General features: G+C 40.8%; 1 protein-coding gene across 11 annotated transcripts in view; it reads right to left on the reverse strand.

Annotated features, from left to right (window-relative positions):
* The window catches only part of TENM3 (teneurin transmembrane protein 3), a 711,055-nt gene that overhangs the window by 312,896 nt on the left and 372,812 nt on the right, over window positions 1-25,347 (reverse strand). For 9 of the 11 annotated variants that reach the window (XM_061585249.1, XM_061585250.1, XM_061585252.1 and 6 more), the window contains one exon: window positions 3,180-3,389. The exons of the other annotated variants lie outside the window; for them this stretch is intronic. In XM_061585249.1, coding sequence (XP_061441233.1) covers window positions 3,180-3,389 — 210 coding nt within the window. The remainder of the gene's footprint in view (window positions 1-3,179; window positions 3,390-25,347) is intronic. 11 annotated transcript variants of the gene reach the window in all.

Below are 25,347 nucleotides of genomic sequence, written 5' to 3' on the forward strand. Positions count from 1 at the left end.
AAAAACTTTTGTGCTGTCTGTGTCATATATAACATTACATAGGGTGAACTGTTACTACACAAATTTGATGGAGTACATCAAACTGACTTTTCCCCCCAGATCCTAGTCTGTGTAATCTTTTGTTGTTATTAAAAAAAGAAAAGATAAAAAATCATAGGTTTGGCTGAAGATTACTTTATATTTGAATATTAACTCCCCCCACCAATGGGTAGTAATGTAGATTTCCAGATATGAAAAAGCTTGTGATTCTGACACTAATATAAAAAATACTCTACTCTCAAAAAATGCCAAAACTCGCACTTTGCAAAAATCAACTTGTGCAATGTACTCCTTAGAACAAATAAGACATAGGAATCATCATCTGTCTGCCAATCATAACCATGTTTCTCCCTCTTCTCTCTGCTCTATTTTTCCTCAACATAAATGTCCAAATGTTGGATGGTGCTAAACACTAGCACCAGCAAGAGGAGGAGAGTGAGTGGCTATGGTAAAGAAGATGATATATAGAGGGGAAGATGATGATTTTGGCAACAAGAATAGGGCGTCTGAAATGACTGGTAACATTAGCATAGGTGGTACAGGAATCTGTGAAATGATCCATTGTGTTCCTTCAATTTAGTCTGCCAGCAATTATAGCTACTAACCTTTGCTTGTCTTATAACATTAGCTGTATCTTATTGACCGGCTTGTCAGCATCTGTTCTGAGTAATGATGTCATACACCAGAGAGAAGGATGCTATGAACTTGGTGGGAGGCTTACGTTCTCTAACAAGGCAACAAGTAACCTGCTCAGACTTGCAGCATTATTTTCTTACAATTGTTATTTGCTTACTGAGAGTAGAAGACAAAAAAGTGGATTCACAAAAAATTATTTAATGCCAGAGAAGTGTTCTTTCTTTCAAGCTTTTTGAACGAAGTCTTCCTTGCAAAAGGGAGTTATTTGCCTCTAACTGATCAATTCAGGCAATGTTCTGCAGTCATTATACGTAGAAATCTTACAAAATACTTTAGAGCATGGGTTCTCAACAAGGGAGGAATTCCCTCCCGGGGGGGATTTTAGGGTTCCAGGGGGGGAATTGGGACCCCTATTCAGCAAAGTGTGATGTCCTGTAGATTATGTACAATCCGTAAAATTGTAGTTTGTTTTTAATTTAATCTGCGACACTCAATAAAGTTTATTGAATGTCACAGATTAAAATCAATTCTTGAACATGCAGCATTATTTTCATTTGCAAAATTAAATTATTATTTAAAGACCAGAAAGTGCTCCAAGAAATTCTGTTATAACATAAACTAAGAAATTTTTCTCTCACGAGAAACACCACAGTCACTCGCGAAACGTCAACACGCTATGAGAGACTATCTTGGGAAGGGGGGAATTATATTCTGAACAATGGTGAAAGGGGGGAATGGAGCAAAAAAGGTTGAGAACCACTGCTTTAGAGCCTCTGGGAAATAGACAAAATCTTGTTAATGTCTAGCATATCTGCTCACTTTTCTGCATTTTGCAATCCTTAATACTGATCAAAGCTTTCAGACACATCTTATACTTTTATATTACAATGGGGCATACTCTAAGTATGTTTAGGATTGTAGTCTTAGAGTGGCTTCAGTTGTGACAAGAACTGGGCCACAGCTCATTAAATGGGGTACAGCTTAGTAATAGAGCACATAAAATTCTGGGTTCAGTCCCAAATATCTTCAGCTAGGAGAGCCACTACCAGTCAGTCTAGATAATACTCAGCTGGAAGGACCATTTGTCTGACTCATTATATAAGGCAGCTTCCTATGATCCTGTGTTCCAGTGATGCATGGTGAACAGGAATCACAAGTGTTTGGGCTTACTAAATCTGTTTTTCTCTGTATTGTCTGAAGGTTTTTGCATCTACTGTGGGACAAAACATGCACAAACTATTATCACACTAGCAGCTTGCAGATCTCCTATTATTAAAATGTAAAAATTCTATTTTGAAGTAAATGGAAAGATGCAGAAACAGTCTTCTTTGTTCTGATGCCTTCAAAAATTAGTATTCTGCCTATTTTGTAAAAAGGTGCTACGACCACTATATTTTTATCCCAGAGGTAGAACTTATATATATGAAGGGATTCAAACCATTGCTTACAGAACACATTCTTTATTTTTTTCATTAGAACATTATTGTTCAATCCAACTTCCTTGACCAAAAGACAATTCTCCATATCCTGTGTTGAATTATTAACATCCTGGCAAACACTCTAAATTTCCTAAACTTATCAACAAGTCTACCTCACAACCTGGCAATAATTATATTATAAAACTCATAATTACTGACATCTAACTGCTGCCAAGCAAATAAATGCACAACACACTGGCAAAATGTGTGGCATATTTGCTCCTAGCAAGCAGGCTACATAAATCAATTTTCTGTTTGTGCAATGCTAAATGTAACTGATAAGGCACTCTTTTGTGACTGTGTACAAGGATGGCTCTACGATTAGGCAGAGTGTGGTAACTGCAACAGGTGGCGGTTCTTGGATGGGGGTGAGGTGGAAGCACTGGCAAGGTGTTGGGAGGGCAGAGCTGTGTATGCCCTGCACTCTCTAAGCTAGCCTGCTGCCTTCAAGTGTGGTGGATGATGCTTTTGTGGGGCAGCAACTGCCAGCCCAATGAAATGAAATTGTTCATGAAGTGGGAGAGAGGATGTCATCGTCTCCTTTGCCCCAGTCAGTAAAATGTCTTGGGCAAGTCCTGGCTGTGTAATTAGTTTCAAACATTACTGGTTAACTGTAAGCTTCGAAGCTTATCAAGTCTTTTTGACACAGGAGACTAAAATATCGTCTTATAGCAAAATTGAGCTAAATAGCATACCACTGGAAAAGAAAAATCAATTAAGCTAGGTGGATGTTGACTGCAAGTTATAATATTCTAAACAATGAAAAATCAGTGTATGTAATGAAAAGTCTACTACATCTTGATTAAATTAGGACTACTTTTTCATTATATGTAAGTAAGGAAGAAAGAAAGTAAATAAATAAATAAATAAAAAGTAATTTTGTATTCTTATTTTTGCTTGGCTTCAACAAAATAAACCCACTCATGCTTTCTCAAACAATTTGGATAATATTTCATTAGACTGCTTTACTACAGAATAAAAAAGGAAAAGTGCACTTAAACTATGGACAAGATGTCCTGATCTTACCATGACCTGAGGCAATAACTGAAACAGGACCGGTGTGTACTAGATAAGAGCTGGCAGTATAGTCCTCATCAGTGTCAGAGTCCTGATCTGGCTGGATAGCACTAGTACTTAGCAACCATCTCTGGTTGTCATGGAGATTAGGTGATGGAGGAGGGGAATGTAAATGTTCAATAACGGATTGACTAGATGAAGAGGATGGCATGGGAGGACCTAAGGAAAAATAAAAATATATGTTTTTTTAAAAAATGGGTTAGGATTGTGTGAGTGATATATCAGATGCTGTTTACATTCTTCAGATTATATCTATTTATAAAATACTTTAATAAATCATGGCCTAACAAAATGATACTGATAGCACATAATGAAAACTATTCATTTGAAATGCATGATGCCATTGTTAATATTCTATATATGGTGCTCATTTACCTGAATAACTCAGTATATAGCATAATTTAATTATCCAACTTTACTATTTGAATACTAATTTAAAGTTCTAAAACATCCATATCTGCAAACTTCGACTCAGTGGTTCTGGCTTCAGCAGCTAAATCTTTGCATAACACACTTGCTTCAGTCTATTCTCTCCTTATTGTGTCTGCAGAATAGACTAGAGCACTTAGGAATCAGTAATCATGCACAGGCCAAGAGATCAGTATGTTTTACAACTTTACCTACAGGAGGAAGAGACAACTCTGAATGGCAGAAATTTAATATGGATTTCACTTTAGAAATAGAATACTTTTTCTTTCAAATACAATATTTTAAATGACAGACAAAAATAAAAATACGTGTTCATTTGACACTGTTTATTTTGTTCAACTCCTTCTTGGACTCTACTGGACAGAGAATGCTATTTTTTTCTTTAGAGGCATGAAGAGACTGGCCTTAATTTAAGTAAAATCCCTAAAGATTTATTTTCACAAAATTCCATGTTGCTAACATGCACAGTTAATTTTGCGGATTTCATTGTGTTAGATAATGCTTCAATAACAATTCATGACTCTACACTAATCTTGATCAGACTATGAACTGATCCAGGTCCAAATCCCACCTTATATATGGACTCCAGGTTCACATTCAAACGTCATACTAAAGCATGGTTTAATGTGAAGTGAATGAAGTGCAGCAAACCTTGGGCTCACATGCTCCCCCCTCTCCTTCACCCTCTGTGGCTGTGGGCAGTTTGGAAGATTTCATGTATAGGTTGGCCATGTCATCTGAATCAGGAACTACGGTTAGCATTAACTATGACTAGTTCAAACTAGCTACGTAGATAAACCACGGTTTGAAGATGGTGTGTTTTAGACTAATTAGAGTAATGTCAGCCACAGTTTGTCAATCCAGATGTCATGACAAATCACAGCTAACCAAGCATAGAAGCAGAAGCTTTCAGGCTCCTCCTTGCGACTATGTGGATTGAAGAGATGCAGAGCACATGAATCCAAAGCTTCCAGCAGCTTGTCATATCACACGAAACAATGGTTTAGTGTGATGTCTGATTGGGCTCATTTGGAAATTCTGGATGAGTCATTCTTATCTTCAGTGTCCCATCTATAAAACAGAAACAATACTGATCTACATTGCACTGTTAGCTTTAGGGCTAGACTGGAGTACTTATAAGCAAACTATAAACTTGTATTTCAAAAAGGTCACAAAACATTTCCTGTTATATCTGTATTATATGTAGCTTAGAAAAAAACCACATAGGTAATATGTTATCCCATGAAATTGTGAGATTTCAAGCATTCTCCTCCCTTTATATAACACAATGACTATGTAATAAGTGACTTTTAATTATAAATCCATTTTATATTATAGACCCCCTGTATGCTATCCAACCTGTATAACTGGGCACTGGCATTTATCTCTCTGCTGGATACTAGAGCCTTCTGCAGTCAACCTGTGGTGACTGTTATCTCTTAATTAAAACCCTACATGCAAATAGCATTACTGAAAAGTGTTACAGAGGAGCACACACAAAGCACAATTATTTGTAACTACACAAGCCTTGTTATCTATGGTTTTAATACTGGACACCATAGTACTGTATTGAAATGTGCTTAACAAATCATTATTACTTAAAATAGCAATACATCTTTCCATAGTCTTTACACAGTAGTAAAAAAAAGTGACAATGCTCCTTCTTTAAAAGCAAATGTTATGCAATAGCTAAAAAAACTTTTTTTAAAAAAACCATAATGGACAATGACCTGTTTATCCTCACGCCAAGAAGTGTGCTTTTTAAGTTCCAGACATCTCTGCATTCTAATGAACTGTTACCTACATCTCAAGATACAAATCTGAAAAGAAGAAATGACATCTTCTCTTAACTGGCTTGTGTGCAAAGCTATCATTTATATAAAAAGTGGGGTGATTAGTTAGCTATGCATTTGAACTCACAGTGATAGTTATTTCTATAGACAGCATTGGCTGAAGTTCCTAAATCTATGGCCAAGAGCCAGAGGATATACTAACACTAATACTGCCACTTCTCTCCCCTTCAAAACACCCTCCATCCCAAGCCATATCTGTTAAGTTTCTCTATGCTCTATTACGCCCCTCACCTGGGCAATTTCTACACAAAGCCTCCGCTCCATCATCACAATCCTCCAGGGCAGTTCATTTACTCGTTCGCTTCCTTCTTGGCCTCAGTCTGCTATCACAATAGACACCTCCACACCACACCCACCTTAAATGTCATTTTTTATATTTTGCTGCTTATTCTTCCTTCTTTTAGGCTACTATAGCCAGCATGGATTTTTTGCATTATGCAATGTTAAATTGAAAATACCCCCATGCCATTCTGCTGCTTCTCATAAACTCATTTCAAAAGAAAATCTTATAAAACTTATAGTCCTGAACTCAGAAACGCTTGCGTAACAACCCTCTAAGTTTTCATGGTGATACACAAAACACTCAGAGAGAACAGAGAGTTTGAAGTATAAAACAAGAGAGAGAAAAATCCAGACCCTTATTGGACTTTTTTTTTGTCAGTGGTCTCATAATTTGTTGAAATTAATTAAAAATCAGCCACGTTCACACTGTACCTGCAATCCTATTACTGACCTTGCCCCATACTTTGACTTTCACCTTCTGCAGTTGAAAAGTTAAAAAATGCATAGCTGATTTTTAAGAAATTTAACACTGAAGTCTATTATAGTGTTGGGCTTATAATAGAGGCATGTTACCAAATTCTTCAAAGCTACACAGGAAGTGGATTGGGCTGTGAAAGACCAACCCAAATTGTGTTTGCATTTTTACAAACTTGGAGGGCAGTACAATATCTCAGAGAGGAGGTCAGGTCTTCTGCTTCCCTGGTGCATTCACTATAGCTGCCCAATTTTCCTGCTTTTTAAAGTTTGATAGAAATATCGGTGGGCTAAAGGTATGTTCTTAAATCACAAGAGTTTTGGGGTTTTTTTGCTTATTAGTGAATTGTATTACATGTCTAGCCTGCCTGATTCCTTTCTCCACCAGTCAGTGCTCTCCTTTAGATCTCTTAGGGACTCAGCAGCCAAATCTCCCCCTATGAAGACTAAGAGGAACAAGAGGTTTAAAGGTACAGGAAGGTATTATGGGCAGTTGTAATCTTTGGCCATGATGAATCAGTCGGTGGAAGATGAGCTGCTGGGGGAGAGAAGGAAAGGCTGAACGCCTGGTCAATGGATTTTAGTCTCTCAGGCTCTGGGTTTTGCTTCCTCCCTAAGAAGAGCTGAAAGTCAGATGAGCACAGGAAGTGTTAAGGAAGTGGGCTGCAGTGTTTAAGTGTTATTGGTGTCATTGCAAGTGAGGAGAATTGGGACAAAACCAGAATTAGTTGTCTTTGCCAACCACGGGCCACCTGCTCTCTGCCCTACACAAGCTGTCATTGTAGAGTATCCCAGTTAAGTTTGAGGAAAATCTATTTTTAGTGGCATGGAATTCATAGCTAAATTTGTCAATATAAGAGACAGCTCAAATTCATGAAATTAAAAGAAGTCTGTGTATACATTCACCATAAAGACAGATACTTTTCAAAATGTTGTGAATATTATGGCAACAGCTGCTACCTAGCTAGTACATTGTTAAAGGAGGTCAAGTTATGCAATTCCCAATTGTGTATGTTTTGCCTCCATCTCCAACAAGCAATTTTGCGTGTAAAGAGACTGATGGATCTGAGCTCTAACTAACATACATTCAGTTAGACTAATCCGACATACCATTCTCACTGGGTACTTTCTGAAAAGCTAGCAAGCGTAACACATTGCTCTGTGCCAAAGCTAAAGTCTGCACAGCTAGACAGAACTCAGCAGGAATCTCACGTTAAACATAAGGGAATGTTTCAGGGTTTGCAGATTTATAAAATATTGTTTTCTTGGTGCACAGGCCCGCGAAATCCACAGTCAAAAGTTCTTTTGTGAAGCTAAATTGCCTTTAAGCAATGAAGCAGTATAAAGGGACAGCTCTTGCATCTATAGAAAAGCTCCCAGTCCTGGAATCTAGGCAGGACCCCCTGGCTGTTTTCACTCTAAAAGGAGCCAACTCCTTTTAAAGCTTCCATGCCTAATTATGCACAGCTGCTCCTGATTAAAGCTGAACCAGGTAGATGGAGTTTTAGGAGATATTCTCTTCAAGGAAACTCACCATGTCCCTTTAAAATCTCCAAATATGATCATCTGATCTGCTGCTATTTCGATCATAGCTTTCCCATTTTTTAAAAAAAAAAAATACAGTAGGGCCCCACTCATACCGTAGGTTACGTTCCAGGCGCTTGCCGAAAAATGAAAACTGCCAGAAAGTGGGGCTCTACTGCATTCCAGCCGCCGCGCTCCAGTTGAGAGCGATCAACTGTAGCGCGCAAGCTCCCCGCGCTACAGCTGATCATGCACTACAGCTGATGAGCTGTAGCATGCGGAGCTCCAGCCGCCACACTCTAGCCAACAGTGATCAGCTGTAGCATGCAAGCTCCCCGTGCTACAGCTGATCGCCCTGCCGGCACGTCCGTATTAGTGGAATACCATAAAGCGGGGCTCCAAAAAGCGGGGCCCTACTGTACAGGTATTCCCCTTTGGAACAATGAAGCAAAAGTGACTCCTTCTGCAGAGGCTTCAGTCCTGCTACACTGACTTAAGGCCCACTGAAATAAGATTTTGGCTGTGTTTTTGTAGAATGATGAAGCATTTTTTTCACTATAAATATATCTTGTTAATCCTACTATTCCTAATAAAAATTTCCAGACTACAAAGTAGTGTTGCTGAAATTGTAGCTCTGTCATTACTTAGCTTTTAATAAGTGGTTTCTGTTGCCTAAAACTAGGCCTAATTCACAAGATTAGTCTTCCTTACTACAGTCCAAGGATTCCAAAGTCAGAGCTTCCATTTCTGTACCTTTTGGCATTAGATGGAGCACTCTCTACATTAAAGCTGATTGTCAGCTTTTCAATATTCCTGACGTGAGCGATACAAGATCAATACAAAAGTATTTCTTGTCTGTTGTTGGACTTATAACTCCATGGAAACAGCAGGCCGTATGTAAGAAGCTGGTACGACTTCGTAGCTCAGGACACTCGTGTAGGATGAGATTAATCTGGAATAAACAGTTTTGGGGAATGGTATTGCTAAAAAAACATCTAAGTACTCTGAATATCATTTGTGGAAGTACATTTGATGCAAAGGAAGAATCAGGAGGGCTTACCCATGGTTTGATGTTTCATACCATGGTTTGAACTTTCCTGTGGTTGTCATATAAGATGTCAGGCCTGGGAAAGGTGGGCATACTTCGTCTAAAACAGTCTGGCAGGCCAGCCACTAAGGCCTGGTAGGCTGGAGGTGTCCCACCACTTGTATGAACCCAGAACACCATGTGCATTCCTTGTACACTGAGCACATACTAGCACCATGAAAAAGGAAATGTGCCTATTCATCAACCCCAATGTGCACATCGCACTGTACAATATTTCCTGGTTATTCTGTCACTGTATTCACATTCTCTGATATACAAAATTCTACCATTATATGGTTATTCCTGCTGTTATTCAGACTATGCATACTGACTATGATATGTACACAATTCTGTAAGCACACTGCCTGATTTATCTTGGAGACTCTGGGTATCAATTGAAATTGTTGTATTTTAACAGTTTTTGTGAATATTAAGTGATATTTTATTTGTATACTGGAAACAGCACTCAGGTCACAGTATGACAGAAAGTGATCCACAAGAATGTGAGGGGACCCTTGTGGGGGCAGTCAGTCTCCACACAGCTTCTTGGCTGGTCTGACAAGCCGCAGAGATGTTAGGACAGACGTGGAGATGAATCTTGTCAGGAAGACACAGAGGGTGTCTTGCAGCAGCTTAAAAACCAGTGTGTGAGAAAGCCTGGCTCCGGTCCAGTGGGGAGGAGAAGGCAAAGGGGGACAAGAGAAACAGCGGAGCATACAGCAGACAAAAATGCCAGGAGGGCATGAAGAAGGAGGGAGAACACTAAAAAAAAAAACAGAAAACAGGAGAGAACAGTAGCAGGAGATTCCCGAGCATCAGCGATGGGGAAGGGGAGAACAGAATAAAGGAGGAACAGGAAAGAATGGTCTGGGGATGTTAACCTCAGTGGGAAGTCACGAAAGAGGCAAGGGGAGGAAAGTATGAGAGAAGAAAAACTCTATGTAGAAAACAGAGAGGAGGCCTATGATGACAGGGGGTACCCAAACTCTCTAAGTAAGGGTTCCACTAGCCTTTCCCAACCTTTGTTGCTGAACTACAACTCCCATCAGCCCCAGCAAGCATAGCCGAGGGTCAGGAATGATTGGAATTGTAGTCCAGCAACATCTGGGGACCCAAAGGTTGCGAAAGGCTGCAGAGGGATAAGAGACCACATGGGATTCTAAGGACTCCTGGGACCAGAGTCAAGGTGCAAGCTGACACATATATTTATATCCATATTGGGCAGTGCTAATCCACATACCATTCAACTTTGGGCAGTGCTAATCCACATACCATTCAACTACTAGTTGCAGATTTTAATAATTTTACTGATTATCTGATTGATTACTAACACTGGTGGCCATAAGTAATTGGATTGTTAGGAAATAAATAACTTTTCTTATAAATATCATCATCACCAGATAAGTAGCTAGGTGGTATAATTATTTGAACAAGCATACTTAAATTGGCTGAAACAAAGAATTAATTACTTTTGGCACAATCAGACTTAGCACAATATCTAATGGCATGCTACTGGCAATCTCACCAGTAACTTTCCCACAATATAATTCACATAGATCACGTATAACACACTTTGAGAATTAGAAAATTAACAGAAAAAATCTTAAATACTGCCCCTCATAATAGTACTTTCACAACTAAAATGACATTTACTGGACATTTGATGGTCTCATTATAGTGAGTCTGTAATTTATTTCTCTGCTGGAACAGAACTTATGAGCTATGGCAATGTGGAGAAAATGTTCCTGCCCGTGGAACAAATGGAACACCACAGGCAGGAAACTGGAAAGCTTAAATAAAATACTCTAATATGGCCACCAAAGTTAGGACACCACTGACTCGGCTAAGACAACGCAGCAGTGTAAAACTAGACTGGAGATTTCAGGGTCAGATATTCAGGAGATAACAGCTCAATTCAGGTACCATTATGAAAAGTGGTGTTAAAGAGCAGACACTGAATATTCTTCAGCTTGAAAGTATGGATACTAGTTTCCCCAGTGAATACCCAATACACACTTTCTGTTGCCAGAGGAAGCATGCTATATAATTGCATAATTTGTACAACTCAGCTTGTAATCTTATACAGACTTACCTGAGAGATTGATTTCAGAGTAGACAAGTACAGGATTGCTCTGTTAAAGTATGTTAAAGTATTAATTTGCTAAACATGAAAAATGGAAATGGACTGACTTCAAGTTGATTCTGACTTATGGCTACCCTATGAATAGGGTTTTCATGGTAAGTGGTATTCAGAGGGGGTTTACCATTGCCTCCCTCTGAGGCTAGTCCTCCCCAGCAGGCTAGGGCCTGCTCAGCTCGCCACAGCTGCACAAGCCAGCCCCTTCCTTGTCCGCAACTGCCAATGGGGGGCCACTGGGCTCCTTGGGACTATGCAGCTTGTCTATGGTTGCACAGGTGGCAGGGCACATAACCCTTGAACCACTCACTGTGGAGGTGATCTTTAGCTGGCCCTTGACACCCAGGAGACACCAGCGGGGATTTGAACTCACAGACTCTGAACTCCCATGAATTTGTACAGTTAGCTGGATTATGAAACTGGTTCAAAGGGGAAAGGGAAAAGAGAAGAAATGAATTTGTGGAACGAGCTAAACAGAATATCCCCAAAATAAGTTATATCTTATGTAAAGAAGAGCTGTAACTAAAGTTCTTTGAAACTAGTATTTCAAAAAATAGAATACCTAAAACAGAAGTCTTTAAAAATAATGCCAAATTGACCCATTTATATGATAAAAATAGACCACTTCAGTTATGCCTTATAACTCTGATCTAAATGAAAATGGAAAATATAGTCAAACATGTAGGCCACAACCAATTTTAGCCAACAAAGGGGGGGGGGAATCATTCCTAGGTCAGAGAAAATTATTGTTTACACAAGCCTAAAACTAGGGGTAACCATGGTTTTCAACAAAGCAGCTTCCAAATACTTCAGCGTATGTTCAAGAATGAAATAAATGCCAACTAGGACATCCAAATCTATCAACAGACAGAGGTTATCCATCTGTTTGAAGGAGCATGAAAGCACAAAACTCATCTGAATGCTGTGCAAATTCAGCAGCAACTGCTTTTAATCTAAATAGTTGATGCAGGCAACAGAAACCCTTTAAGCTTACAATATTCTGTAAAAAAAAAGTTGAAATGTTGTAGCTTAAGATGCAACTCATAAGGAAGGTTACACTGAGCAAGATGAACGAACCAAATGTACATATAAAGCAGCTAAAGAAAGACATCTGAAAACAATCTAATTTTAATAATGCCCCAAACGTGAGCAATCCCACCTCCCTGATCATCACTATGACACATTAGCGGCTCTCCAACATTTATCCTTGCCATTATATTTGCATCTTTCCACATATATAAAAACAACATAGATTGTTTCTGGCACTGGAGGGCCAACAAGCAGCAAGGAAAGTAGCTGTAGATACTAGGACAGTGGTTCCCAACCTTTATGAGTACAGGATCCCCTCTGTAAGCTCAAAAGATTTCGTGATCCCCACACACTCCAATTGTAATTTTGTTGTTGTTGTTATGTGCCTTCAAGTCGACTACAACTTATGGCAACCCAATGAATCAGTGATCTCCAATAGCATCTGTTGTGAACCACCCTGTTCAGATCTTGTAAGTTCAGGTCTGTGGCTTTCTTTATGGAATCAATCTGTTTGGCCTTCCTTTTTTCCTACTCCCTTCTGTTTTTCCCAGCATGATTGACTTTTCTACTGAATCATGTCTTCTCATTATGTGTCCAAAGTATGATAACCTCAGTTTCACCGTTTAGCTTCTAACTGTAGTTCTGGTTTAATTTGTTCTAACACCCAATTTGTCTTTTTCGCAGTCCATGGTATGCGCAGAGCTTTCCTCCAACACCACATTTCAAATGAGTTGATTTTTCTCTTATCCCCTTTTTTCACTGTCCAACTTTCACATCCATACATAGAGATCAGGAATACCATGGTCTCAATGATCCTGACTTTAGTGTTCATTGATACATCTTTGCATTTGAGCACCTATTCTAGTTCTCTCACAGCTGCCCTCCCCAGTCCTAGCCTTCTTCTGATTTCTTGACTATTGTCTCCATTTGGTTAATGACTGTGCCAAGGTATTGATAATCCTTGACAAGTTTAATGTCCTCACTGTCAACTTTAAAGTTGCATAAATCTTCTGTTGACATTACTTTAATCTTTTTGACATTCAACTGTAGTCCTGCTTTTGTGCTTTCCTCTTTAACTTTCAGAGCATTCATTTCAAATCATTACTGGTTTCTGCTAGTATTATTGTATCGTCTGCATATCTTAAATTTCGGCTTCTCCCTTCTGAGGAAGTGGACAAGGTGCTTTCATCTGTGAAGCCAACCACTTGTCTTACTGATCCTTGCCCTTTGTGGCTCCTTGTGAGCTGCAGAGAGAAATTGGGCAAGGGGATTAAAGCGGTGGTAAACACATCCTTGAAAGAGGGTGTGATGCCATCAGCCTTCAAGGAGGCAATTGTAAAGCCCATCTTAAAGAAGCCCTCCTTGGATCCCCAAGTGTTCGATAACTTCCGCCCAATTTCGAATCTACCATTTCTGGGCAAGGTCATTGAGCGAGTGGTAGCCAACCAGTTGTCAGCACACTTGGATGAAACGGATTATTTGGATCCATACCAATCGGGTTTCAGGACTGGTCACGGAACTGAAACAGCCTTGGTTGCTCTGGTTGATGATTTGAGCAGGGCATTAGATAGGGGAGAATCCACCTTTCTTGTCCTCCTCGATCTCTCAGCAGCTTTTGATACTGTCGACCACAGTATCCTTCCGCTTCACCTGGAGGGATTGGGAATTGGAGGCACTGTATTACAGTGGTTCCATTCCTTTCTCTCCGACAGGTACCAACAGGTAGCGTTGGGGGAGGAGGTATCAGACCCTTGGCCTCTCAATTGTGGTGTGCCACAGGGCTCTATCCTCTCTCCCATGCTATTTAACATCTATATGAAGCCGCTGGGAGCAATCATCAGGAGATTTGGGCTGCAGTGTCATCAATATGCGGATGACACTCAGCTCTATCTCTCGTTTAAATCTTCACCAGAGTTGGCTGTGGAGACCTTGTCCAACTGCCTGGAATCCGTGAGTGGATGGATGGGAAGGAACAAGCTGAAGTTGAACCCTGATAAAACCGAGGTACTACTTGTGGGGGACAAGAGAAGGTTGGGTGACATTGACCTGAAGTTCAATGGGGTGAGTTTACCCCTAAAGGACCAGGTCCGCAGCCTTGGGGTTGTGCTTGATTCCAGGCTGTCCATGGAGGCTCAGATTTCGGCAGTGAGCCGGGCAGCCTGGTACCAACTACACCTCATACGATGAAATTGATGACACATCAAAACAAGATGTGCTGATAATCATGGGAGACTGGAATGTAAAAGTAGTCGCCGCCGAGATCACATCACACCAGTGTTGTTTGACCTACACTGGCTTCCAGTTGTTTTCCGAGCCCAATTCAAGGTGTTGGTATTGACCTTTAAATCCCTATACGGTTTCGGCCCAGTTTATCTCACGGAGCGCCTTCAACGCCACCAATTATGCCGCCCGACAAGATCGGCCACACAGGGCCTTCTCTCAATCCCGCCAACAAAAACAGCCAGATTGGTGGGTACAAGAGAGAGGGCATTCTCAGTGGCGGCCCCCACTCTTTGGAACTCCCTCCCACAAGATCTCCGGCATGCCTCTTCCCTAAATGTATTTCGGAAAGCCTTAAAGACCTGGCTTTTTCAGCAGGCCTTCGGGGTATCCGGGGAGGGTTAATCGATATAATTGTAATGCCTCCTACCCAGTTTTAATATTGTTGTTGTAGATCTATTGTTTTTATTGTATTACTGTATTTTATTAATTGTATTTTAATAATTTTGTAAGTCGCCTGGAGTGGCCATTGGCCAGATAGGCGACGAAGAAATTAAATTTATTATTATTATTATTATTAAATTATTGATATTTCTCCCTCCAATTTTCACACCTCCTTCATCTGGGTCCAATCCCGCTTTCTGTATGATATGTTGTGCGTACAGATTTAAAAAATAGGGTGATAAAATACACCCCAGTCTCACACCCTTTCTGATTGGAAACCAATCATTTCCTCCATATTCTGTCCTTACAGTAGCCTCTTGTCCAGAGTATAGGTTGCGCATCAGGACAATCAGATGCTGTGGCACCCCCATTTCTTTGAAAGCATTCCATAGTTTTCATGATTTACACAGTCAAAGGCTTTGCTGTAATCTATAAAGCACAGGGTGATTTTCTTCTGAAATTCCTTGAAATTCCAACGTATGTTTGCGATACGATCTCTGGTGCCTCTTCCCTTTCTAAATCCAGCTTGGACGTCTGGCATTTCTCACTCCATATACGGTAAGAGCCTTTGTTGTACTTCTGCATAAAATCTCTCCAAGTCCTCTTCTTCTGCATTTGCTGTTGGAGCATAGACTTGGATGATGGTTATGTTAATAGGTTTCCCATTTAATCTCATTGATATCACTTGCTCAGACCTTGCGTTGTACCTCCTAATTGCTTTTGCTACATCACTTCTCACTATTAAAGCAACCCCATTTCTTCTTAATTTCTCATTTCCTGCATAAAATATTTTGTAGTTGCCTGATTGAAAATGTCCCATTCCCGTCCATTTTAATTTACTCACGCCAAGTATTGTAATGTTGATACGTTCCATTTCTTGCTTGACAATTTCTAACTTTCCTTGGTTCATGCTTCTCACATTTCATGTTCATGCATCTCGTGTTGCATGTTGGATACTCTGTTCATACGGTTTTCATGGTAAGCGATATTCAGAAGTGGTTTACCATTGCCTTCCTCTGAGTTTGGATGCATCTTAGTCTGATATCTCAGCTTTGACCATTCCGCATTGGATGCCCCTGCTAGGAGTCTAGCCTCTTGGACGGCATTGCTCTCAGCTTCTTCAACACTCTCAACCCCCCTGACCACGTTAAGGTGTGAGTCCTAGAGGGGGTTGTAATTTTAGTCTCTTTTAATGGAAGAAATGGTGTACGGCAAAATCACATCTCCAAACATCCCTTTCCATAAAAAGCTCCCTGCAGACAGGGAGGTGTTGCTTTCTTTTCTTAATGCGAAGGTCCAATCAAATTGGGAACCACTCCTCCCCCGACAGTCTGGAGATGAACAGTCCTGTCTCCCAATACCAGTGGGTTACAGTGTTGGACTAAGATCCAGGTTCAAATCTCCACCCAGTCATGAAACCCAGTGGGTGACGTTGGGTCAGCCTGACCTATCTCAGCCTGACCTATCTCACAGGGTTGGTGTAAGGATAAAATGGAGAGGGGGGGAACCATGTACACCACTGTGAGAAACTTGGAGGAAAGGTGGGATATAAATGCAATAATAAGTAAATAACTAAATATATTTCAGCAGCAATATGTGGACCCCAGCCTCAGCCAATCTGCTGACCTTTTTAAAAATCATCATCATCAAGAAGCAGCAATGTGGTAGTGGTGGGGATGCTAGAACTGATTTTTTTTAAGTAGTGGTAGGAAGAAGGCTTGCCTGCCAGCCAGATGTACTTTATCATAAAGGACCAGCAACGTGGGATAACAACCATATTCTGGGGAAAGCAAGTCAATTTTCAGTACTGGTCCATACTTCTCAAATGCTCACTTCTGGCTCCCAGACTTTGGAACTCAGTTGCCCTTAATCTGAAAGAGGTGGGACACCCAAACTGAGAATTATCTAATACTCCATCTGATGTTCTGTGACAAAACAAGCAATGAAGGGGCCTGCTTCGCGCAGCCAACTCTTACTCGGCCTGGGAGAGGCTTGTCAGCTGTGCCAGGGAGGCGCTGCTGGGTACACTTAAACAACTCCAGCCCCTGCCTCACTGCTCCCCATGGTCAAGGCCCAGGCCCCGAACCCGAGCTCCTGCAGCTGCCTGACATGAATCAGCAGCAGAATCCCAGGGAGCAGCAGCTGAGTGTGCCCGAGGATATGGAGATGGAAGAGTTAGGAAATATAGAATACGTCAGTGTCGGCAGCCTCCTGCTCCTCCTGAGGCCCGGCATTGGTGCTGCCTTTGACGCTGGCACGTCTTCAGGACCGTGACCTGGAGTTTGTGATGTAGCGGGCATCGGTGACAATGGGCTGTGGCTCCTCACAGGACTTGGTGGACTTCAACATGGGCCACTCCAGCTTCATCTCGCGCCGCACCCTGGAGCTCGCCTTCTGCGCCCTGAACTTCTACCTATGCTGCCTCAGTAAGAATGGCATCCTTGTTGACGTTGCATTCCAGAGCAGGGGCGGCCTGGGCCTCCAGCTGCCCCAGCATCCTTCTGTTTGTCATTTTTGGGATCCCTTGGGAACCTTGTGAGACTTTGGGGCAATTTGTGTGAGTTGGACCGTGGGTGAGAGCCAGGGTGTATGGGTGGAGTTCTGAGCGAGAGCCAGGAGGGTGAGAGATGTTGAATGGAGAAGTGCAAGGCAATTGTTTTAATATTTATTTCTTAATTTGTATTATGTATGCATTTGTATTGTGGCTTTATTGTATATTTTTATAATATCAACTGTTGTTTTATCTTTGGTACATCGCTTAGAGATTTTTATATATATCAAGCAGTATAGAAATAGCTTAAAGAAATAAAAATAATAGATTGTGAAGGACAAAAGGGTAGAGAGATTAAGGAGGGGGGTTAGTGCTTTTAGGCCTTGGGATGATCATTAGAACTGATAACTTGGTTAGTGTGCACTTGGGGAATGAGAGTAGAGCACAAGAGAAATCAGCACACACACACACACACACAAACACACCTGTCCTTCTAAAAGCATCTGACGGTGTGCATGCATTTGGGTACATGGGGGGGAACCATCAACTGCTGCAGCATCTTGGAAGGAGAGGTTGGGGGAGTGGAATGAAGGTGAAAGAAAGGGGGAACACTGGCACACACACTTAGCCTTGGGGGGCAAGCAAGTCCTGAGTTTCCTCACTGCTCCTTGGCTCCGCCTGAGCCAAAGGTGAGATCTGGGCGGTCTTGCAAAAAGAATAATGTTTAAAAGGAGGTAGCAGCAAAGCAGGAGTCAAGAAAGGAAGGCAAGCTGCCAGGAAGGAAGGGAGAAAGCAGCCTTTCCTTGCAGCCTTGCTTCTTTTTGCTTCACAAAAAGCCCTCTCCTCTCATTCTGAGTAAGGGCTTCAGCAGCAGCAGCAGTGCGAGGAGTCAGGAGTCGGGATAGTAATCCCCTCTTCTTCCTGGTAGCACCTCTCTCAGCCTCCTTTCGCATCTGCCAAGTGTGATATAAGCAGATGCCTGCCCTCGGCACACCTGAAAGATGCTCTGGCGCTTCAGCAAAGTCCTCTCCTCTTGTTTGGAGCAAGAGGGTAGGTGTCATCTGCAGTGGTAATGGGGAACAGACAGCATCCAGGAAGTGAAGATTTTTTAAAAAAAATTAATAAATAATTCATTTCTTTACTGTTCGTGGCCCCCTCTGGATTACTTTGCAGGCCCCAGTTTGGGAACCACTGTACTAGCGCAATGAGTACTGCCATTGTGGGTGATTACCTTTTAAATCAAGTGTCCTTTCCTTGAGATGCCTGAATATTACTGAGGTGTACCAGTCACAAAATGGCAGTGGAGGGGCAGAGCCAGACACAAAATTATGGCAGATGGCAGCAAAGTTTGGCATAATCAACTGCCAATTACTGGCATCATTTTCTACCAATATCTAGTCTACCTTTGGAAATTGCTAAATTATTTCCTACAGCATTTCATGTCACTTCATGATATTTGTTCTAGAAGTAATGTGATTCAACCCCCTCCTCTGAGTTTAGGCAGAATTTGTGATCCAGTGGCTCTAAGCAGGGAAGACATTTTCTTTTGTATTTTCCCTTCCTACCCCTACATGTTTCTTGAAGTATTATTACCCATCTCCTGTACATTCTTCTCCCTTTCTCTCCTCACACTCATGTTGTACCTTATTCCTCTTTCCCCAAACTACCAGTTTATTCCATTCCTCTTGCCTGGTTCTTTTACATTCACTTCTTCCTCCTATAACCTACACCAATTACAGAGGGTCAGAAATATGGACATAACAGAAACAGTCATGAGACACGGTCACATAAGAGCTTCTAGGTCAAAAGAACATATGAACATAAGAAGAGCCTGCTGGATCAGGCCAGTGGCCCATCTAGTCCAGCATCCTGTTCTCACAGTGGCCAACCAGGTGCCTGGGGGAAGCCCGCAAGCAGGACCCGAGTGCAAGAACACTCTCCCCTCCTGAGGCTTCCGGCAACTGGTTTTCAGAAGCATGCTGCCTCTGACTAGGGTGGCACAGCACAGCCATCACGGCTAGTATCCATTGATAGCCCTGTCCTCCATGAATCTGTCTAATCTTCTTTTAAAGCCATCCAAGCTGGTGGCCATTACTGCATCTTGTGTGAGCAAATTCCATAGTAACTATGCGCTGAGTAAAGAAGTACTTCCTTTTGTCTGTCCTGAATCTTCCAACATTCAGCTTCTTTGAATGTCCACGAGTTCTAGTATTATGAGAGAGGGAGAAAAGCTTTTCTCTATCCACTTTCTCAATGCCATGCATAATTTTATACACTTCTATCATGTCTCCTCTGACCCGCCTTTTCTCTAAACTAAAAAGCCCCCAATGCTGCAACCTTTCCTCGTAAGGGAGTCGCTCCATCCCCTTGATCATTCTGGTTGCCCTCTTCTGAACCTTTTCCAACTCTAGAATATCCTTTTTGAGATGAGGCGACCAGAACTGTACACACTATTCCAAATGCGGCCGCACCATAGATTTATACAACGGCATGATGATATCGGCTGTTTTATTTTCAATACCTTTCTTAATTATCCCTAGCATGGAAGTTGCCTTTTTCACAGCTGCCGCACACTGGGTCAACATTTTCATCATGCTGTCCACTACAACCCCGAGGTCTCTCTCCTGGTCCGTCACCGCCAGTTCAGACCCCATGAGCGTATATGTGAAATTAAGATTTTTTGCTCCAAGACACATAATTTTACATTTGTTTATATTGAATTGCATTTGCCATTTTTCCGCCCATTCACTCAGTTTGGAGAGGTCTTTTTGGAGCTCTTCGCAATCCTTTTTTTGTTTTAACAACCCTGAACAATTTAGTATCATCAGCAAACTTGGCCACTTCACTGCTCACTCCTAACTCTAGGTCATTAATTAACAAGTTGAAAAGTACAGGTCCCAATACCAATCCTTGAGGAACTCCACTTTCTACAGCCCTCTATTGGGAGAACTGTCCGTTTATTTCTACTCTCTGCTTTCTGCTTCTTAACCAATTCCTTATCCACAAGAGGACCTCTCCTCTTATTCCATGACTGCTAAGCTTTCTCAGAAATCTTTGGTGAGGTACCTTGTCAAACGCTTTTTGAAAGTCTAAGTACACTATGTCCACTGGATCACCTCTATCTATATGCTTGGTGACACTCTCAAAGAATTCTAATAGGTTACTGAGACAGGACTTTCCCTTGCAGAAGCCATGCTGGCTCTGCTTCAACAAGGCTTGTTCTTCTATGTGCTTAGTTAATCTAGCTTTAATAATACTTTCTACCAGTTTTCCAGGGACAGAAGTTAACTGGCCTGTAATTTCCGGGATCCCCCCGGATCCCTTTTTGAAGATTGGTGTTACATTTGCCACTTTCCAGTCCTCAGGCACGGAGGAGGACCTTAGGGACAAGTTACATATTTTAAGTTAGCAGATCAGCAATTCCACAATTTATTTGAGAACTCTCGGGTGGATGCCATCCGGGTCTGATGATTTGTCAGTTTTATATTGTCGATTAAGCTTAGAACTTCCTCTCTCATTACCACTATTTGTCTCAGTTCCTCAGAATCCCTTCCTGCAAATGTTAGTTCAGGTTCAGGGATCTGCCCTATATCTTCCATTGTGAAGACAGATGCAAAGAATTCATTTAGCTTCTCTGCAATCTCCTTATCGTTCTTTAGTACACCTTTGACTCCCTTATCATCCAAGGGTCCAATCGCCTCCCTAGATGGTCTCCTGCTTTGAATGCATTTATAGATTTTTTTTGTTGTTGGTTTTTATGTTCTTAGCAATGTGCTCCTCAAATTCTTTTTTAGCATCCCTTATTGTCTTCTTGCATTTCTTTTGCCAGAGTTTGTGTTCCTTTTTATTTTCCTAATTCGGACAAGACTTCCATTTTCTGAAGGAAGACTTTTTGCCTCTAAGAGCTTCCTTGACTTTGCTCGTTAACCATGCTGGCATGTTCTTGGCCCTGGCGGTACCTTTTCTGATCTGCGGTATGCACTCCAGTTGCACTTCTAATATGGTCAGGGGCCATATCCAATGCTGCTGTTCCACAAATGCAGACTTCTGCTTGCACAATGGAACTTTCCCCTCTTCTCTTCTTGCCTGCAGCCTATGTACTATCAAAATCTGCTCCAGAGGATTGAAGAGCCCTCTAGAGCAGGTTTTAAGGGTGTGCAAGGACAAGAGAGGAAGCTCCATGTCAGTGGAACACCACACGTGCAGCACTGGACACAACCCTTGGGGTACTTCTCGGGTCTAATAAAAAAAACCACATACCTTGCTACTACTTATAGCTAAAGACTAACTTGAATCTGGTCCTGTGCAGTCTACCTAGCCTTTCCCTATGCTCCATACAGTATCAGTGTTGCTCCTGAAGTAAAATGATGTCCACTGGCTTAACAGGGCCAGGGTGTGCTTCAATTGTCTATTGTTGACCTTTTTTTAAAACCTAGCTATAGTACCAGTCTTCATGGAAATAAATTTGGTTTGTCAGTTAAGCAGAATGTGAGAAAGTCTTTTCAGTTGTTTTAAATTTGTGACCCATCTACTGGACGGTGAGAGCAGTACCAACATCAGTGTAGCCTAGAATTGGTCAGGAGTTGCAGAAAACAAGCTTCCCCTTTTATTAATTGACAAGTGAGGCAAGTTGCCTAGCTATACCAAATTTGTCACAGAATGTGATAGTAGGCATTATAGCACATGATTCCAGTTAGGGCCAGCCCAAAACATTTGCTGCCTGAGGTGGTCATTAATGCAGTCCTCCCTGTGTTAACCTGACCAGCAGTTGAATCTAGCCTCAACACTGGTGATGGGATAGCATCCTCTACTACACATGAGGGTGGTAGGCTAACTTAACGGGTGTAGGACTGACTGCATAGTACACAAAGCTGTCTGCCAATACCTTGCTACTGTTCTGCACTTCCCAGCATCTGCCACCTGAGGCAGCTGCCTCCCTCTGACTAATGGTAAGGCCAAACTTTGGAAATCTGATCTCCCATTTCTATACAGATTTACTTGGTGCAACAATTTATCTCAGTGAAACTTTCAAGTAAGTGTACTTTGCCGTCACACTGCCCTATCCTATCCACTGGTGTATCTCCTTGATGCTGGTGGACATGAGCTGGCCTTACCACTGTCTAGTCTCACATATATTCCTACCAAAAATGCTTTGAACTGATACTAATTCAATCAGTCACATAAAACTGCATCCTGTTTTCCCCACCCCCAATTTATGGTACATAATGTCTGATATTAGAAAACATAATTCTGGATTTCATAGCTGAATGAACAGGATGTGTCCATTTTTCTGGTATATTCTAATCCTTATAGTAGTGTACAAGTCAAATAATAAATGCAACATACTTGATTCTAACATATTGCTATTTAGCTGAAAATGAATGCAGCTTACTTCAAATGTCTGTTTAATTTTACAATTAATGGAAATGCATTCAAGAAAAAATAATAATTTACTACTCAAATAAGAAAGTATAACTGTACAAGAAAGTAGAGTGTAAGATCAAATAGATAAAATGTCTAAATTATTAGGTTGTTACAATTCAAGCTTTCACTTGTGCTGTTTAGCAATAGTCACTTTCGAGTTCATTCTGCATGGTCAAAATCATAATGTACAGTAGGTAAATTCCTCTGTAATGCATGCTTCCCAATTTGTCCCACATAAGCAGGTTGTCTTTTTCAAGTGATTGCTTATAAAGGGCAAGAAGTCCTTGGGGGAAAAAAGTTTCAAACGTGGAATGATGTGATTTTAATGAAGCTACATTAGAAAAAACAAAGTAAATAGCAGATGATAGCTACATGGAAAATTAATATTTTTCCTTTGTGAACAAGCAGAAATCCATCAAATATCAATATTCAATGAAACCTTTTCTCCTTTCCCCCTAACAAAACATAGAATTGCTACAACCGCAACCATAGCAAATGTGCCACCACTAGATTAGGACACACACACAAAATAGTTAAGAAAATTCATTTCTGTCTGTACACATACACACACAAAAGCAAAAAATCCAAACTTTATTTTTACAAAGCGATGTTAAAATATAAGCAAAAAGGAGGGGAAACCAAAACAGAAAACTCCCCATCAAAGAAAACACAAAACCTTTTAATACTCGTCTTACTAATTCGTTACATGTATATAGTAACTTCTGTCAAGCTGTGGTGTTGTGGCAGTAATATTAAACTATTTCCAGCAGTTGGGAGGACATCACTAAACTAAGAACGGTGTGACCAGCCCCTTAAAAAGGGCCTGACATGCACAGATTAAAACTTTAATTTCATCATGCCGTTAGAAAATGCTGAATAAATGAACTTTTAGAAAAGGCCATTATAACTGGGTTACTCATTACAGATCTCATTACAAGCTATCTTTATAATGTACACCTGACAATATCATGTAAATGCTGAGCTTTAAAGGTCAACTTAACTAACAGAACAATTCTACTATTTATAGCAAAGGGTGAACTTTTCTTATTTGGATGCCTAAGCACCTAACCCTTGAGTTTAATGTAATTAGGGAAGGGATATTCAATTTACAGTATCCCCATGTAATGATAATTACATTGGTCCCAAAAAGCTGTGGGTAAGCATAAGAAACCTTTGTAATTACATCCTGTTTTCAAAATGACTTTAGTGCTGTGAACTTGAAGCATTTCAGCAAATGAAGGCCAATGCACATAAAATGAAAACTACAGAGGGTTTAACAGCTACACTGTTTAACATAATGAGCAGTACTACCAGAGGGAGATCACAAAATGCATTGTATAACTCACCCGGACAGCCCATGCCATCTCCTTTTCTCTCACAAACATCCATTAAAAAATACAAAGGATACCTTCCACCTCTCTTTTTCCAAATTCCTCATGAATACACTTCAGATTATTCACTCAAAAAAGATGCTCAGAAGAGTCAGCCCAAATAAACTCTGTGGATTATAGTAACATGAGCTGTCCAGAGGTTTGGCTTCTGATTTTATTTTGTTTAAGAATGGCAGAGAGCTATGAATATAAAACCATACTCTCCTATGTGCATGGCAGATTAGCTATGTCAGCATTTCAGAAGGACTAAGGTGGAAAATAAACAAATATCCATGCTCATAACATGCAGCGATCACTTTCTGGAAAATTATACAGGCATCATGAGAGACAATATTAAATACTGCCACTTGCAGCTTCATAGCTTTCTGAATACTCACATCAGAATGGAATGGGAACTCATGAACATTTACGTTTTTCTTTTAACAGGGGATTGCTGGAACCTTTTTGGTTGATAGGTGAAAGGTTTGTCGTAATTCATTAATAACATGGCTTTGCCCACGTTTCCTTCAGTGAAACTGTCAAATGGACTATAGAAAAAAAAGCTGAGTGCATAACAGCTTCTCTAGAAACTCTGCAATAAACTTTCTACGATTTGGCATTCTTTGACATGTGAGACCCAGTTGGGCAAGTGTGTATTGCAACACCTACCAGAGAACCTCTGGTATCCCTGTGAAGATGCCTACATTGATAAGCTTCTAATCAGCTGGACATGATCCATTGTTTGAAAGTAAAACTGAATATTGTGGAAGTGAATTTTACTATACTATTCTATTTATTTATCATACAGAAAGCGGGACTGGACCAAGATGAAGGAGGTGTGAAAATTGGAGGGAGAAATATCAATAATTTAAGATGTGCAGATGATGCCACACTACTAGCAGAAACCAGTAATGATTTGAAACAAACGCTGATGAAAGTTAAAGAGGAAAGCACAAAAGCAGGTCTACAGCTGAACGTCAAGAAGACTAAAGTAATGACAACAGAAGAGTTATGTAACTTTAAAGTTGACAACGAGGACATTGAACTTGTCAAGGATTATCAATAGCTTGGCACAGAACTATCACTAGAAGCTAAAATGATGAAACTGAGGTTATCATACTTTGGACATATCATGAGAAGACATGATTCACTAAAAAAGACAATAATGCTGGGAAAAATAGAAGAGAGTAGAAAAAGAGGAAGGCCAAACAAGAGATGGATTGATTCCATAAAGAAAGCCACAGACCTGAACTTACAAGTTCCGAACAGTTTATAACAGATGCTATTGGAGGTCGCTGATTCATAGAGTTGCCATAAGTCGAAATCTACTTGAAGGCACATAACAACAGCAAT

This window comes from Rhineura floridana, chromosome 9, assembly GCF_030035675.1.
Source record: "Rhineura floridana isolate rRhiFlo1 chromosome 9, rRhiFlo1.hap2, whole genome shotgun sequence".
NCBI classification, from domain to species: domain Eukaryota; kingdom Metazoa; phylum Chordata; class Lepidosauria; order Squamata; family Rhineuridae; genus Rhineura; species Rhineura floridana.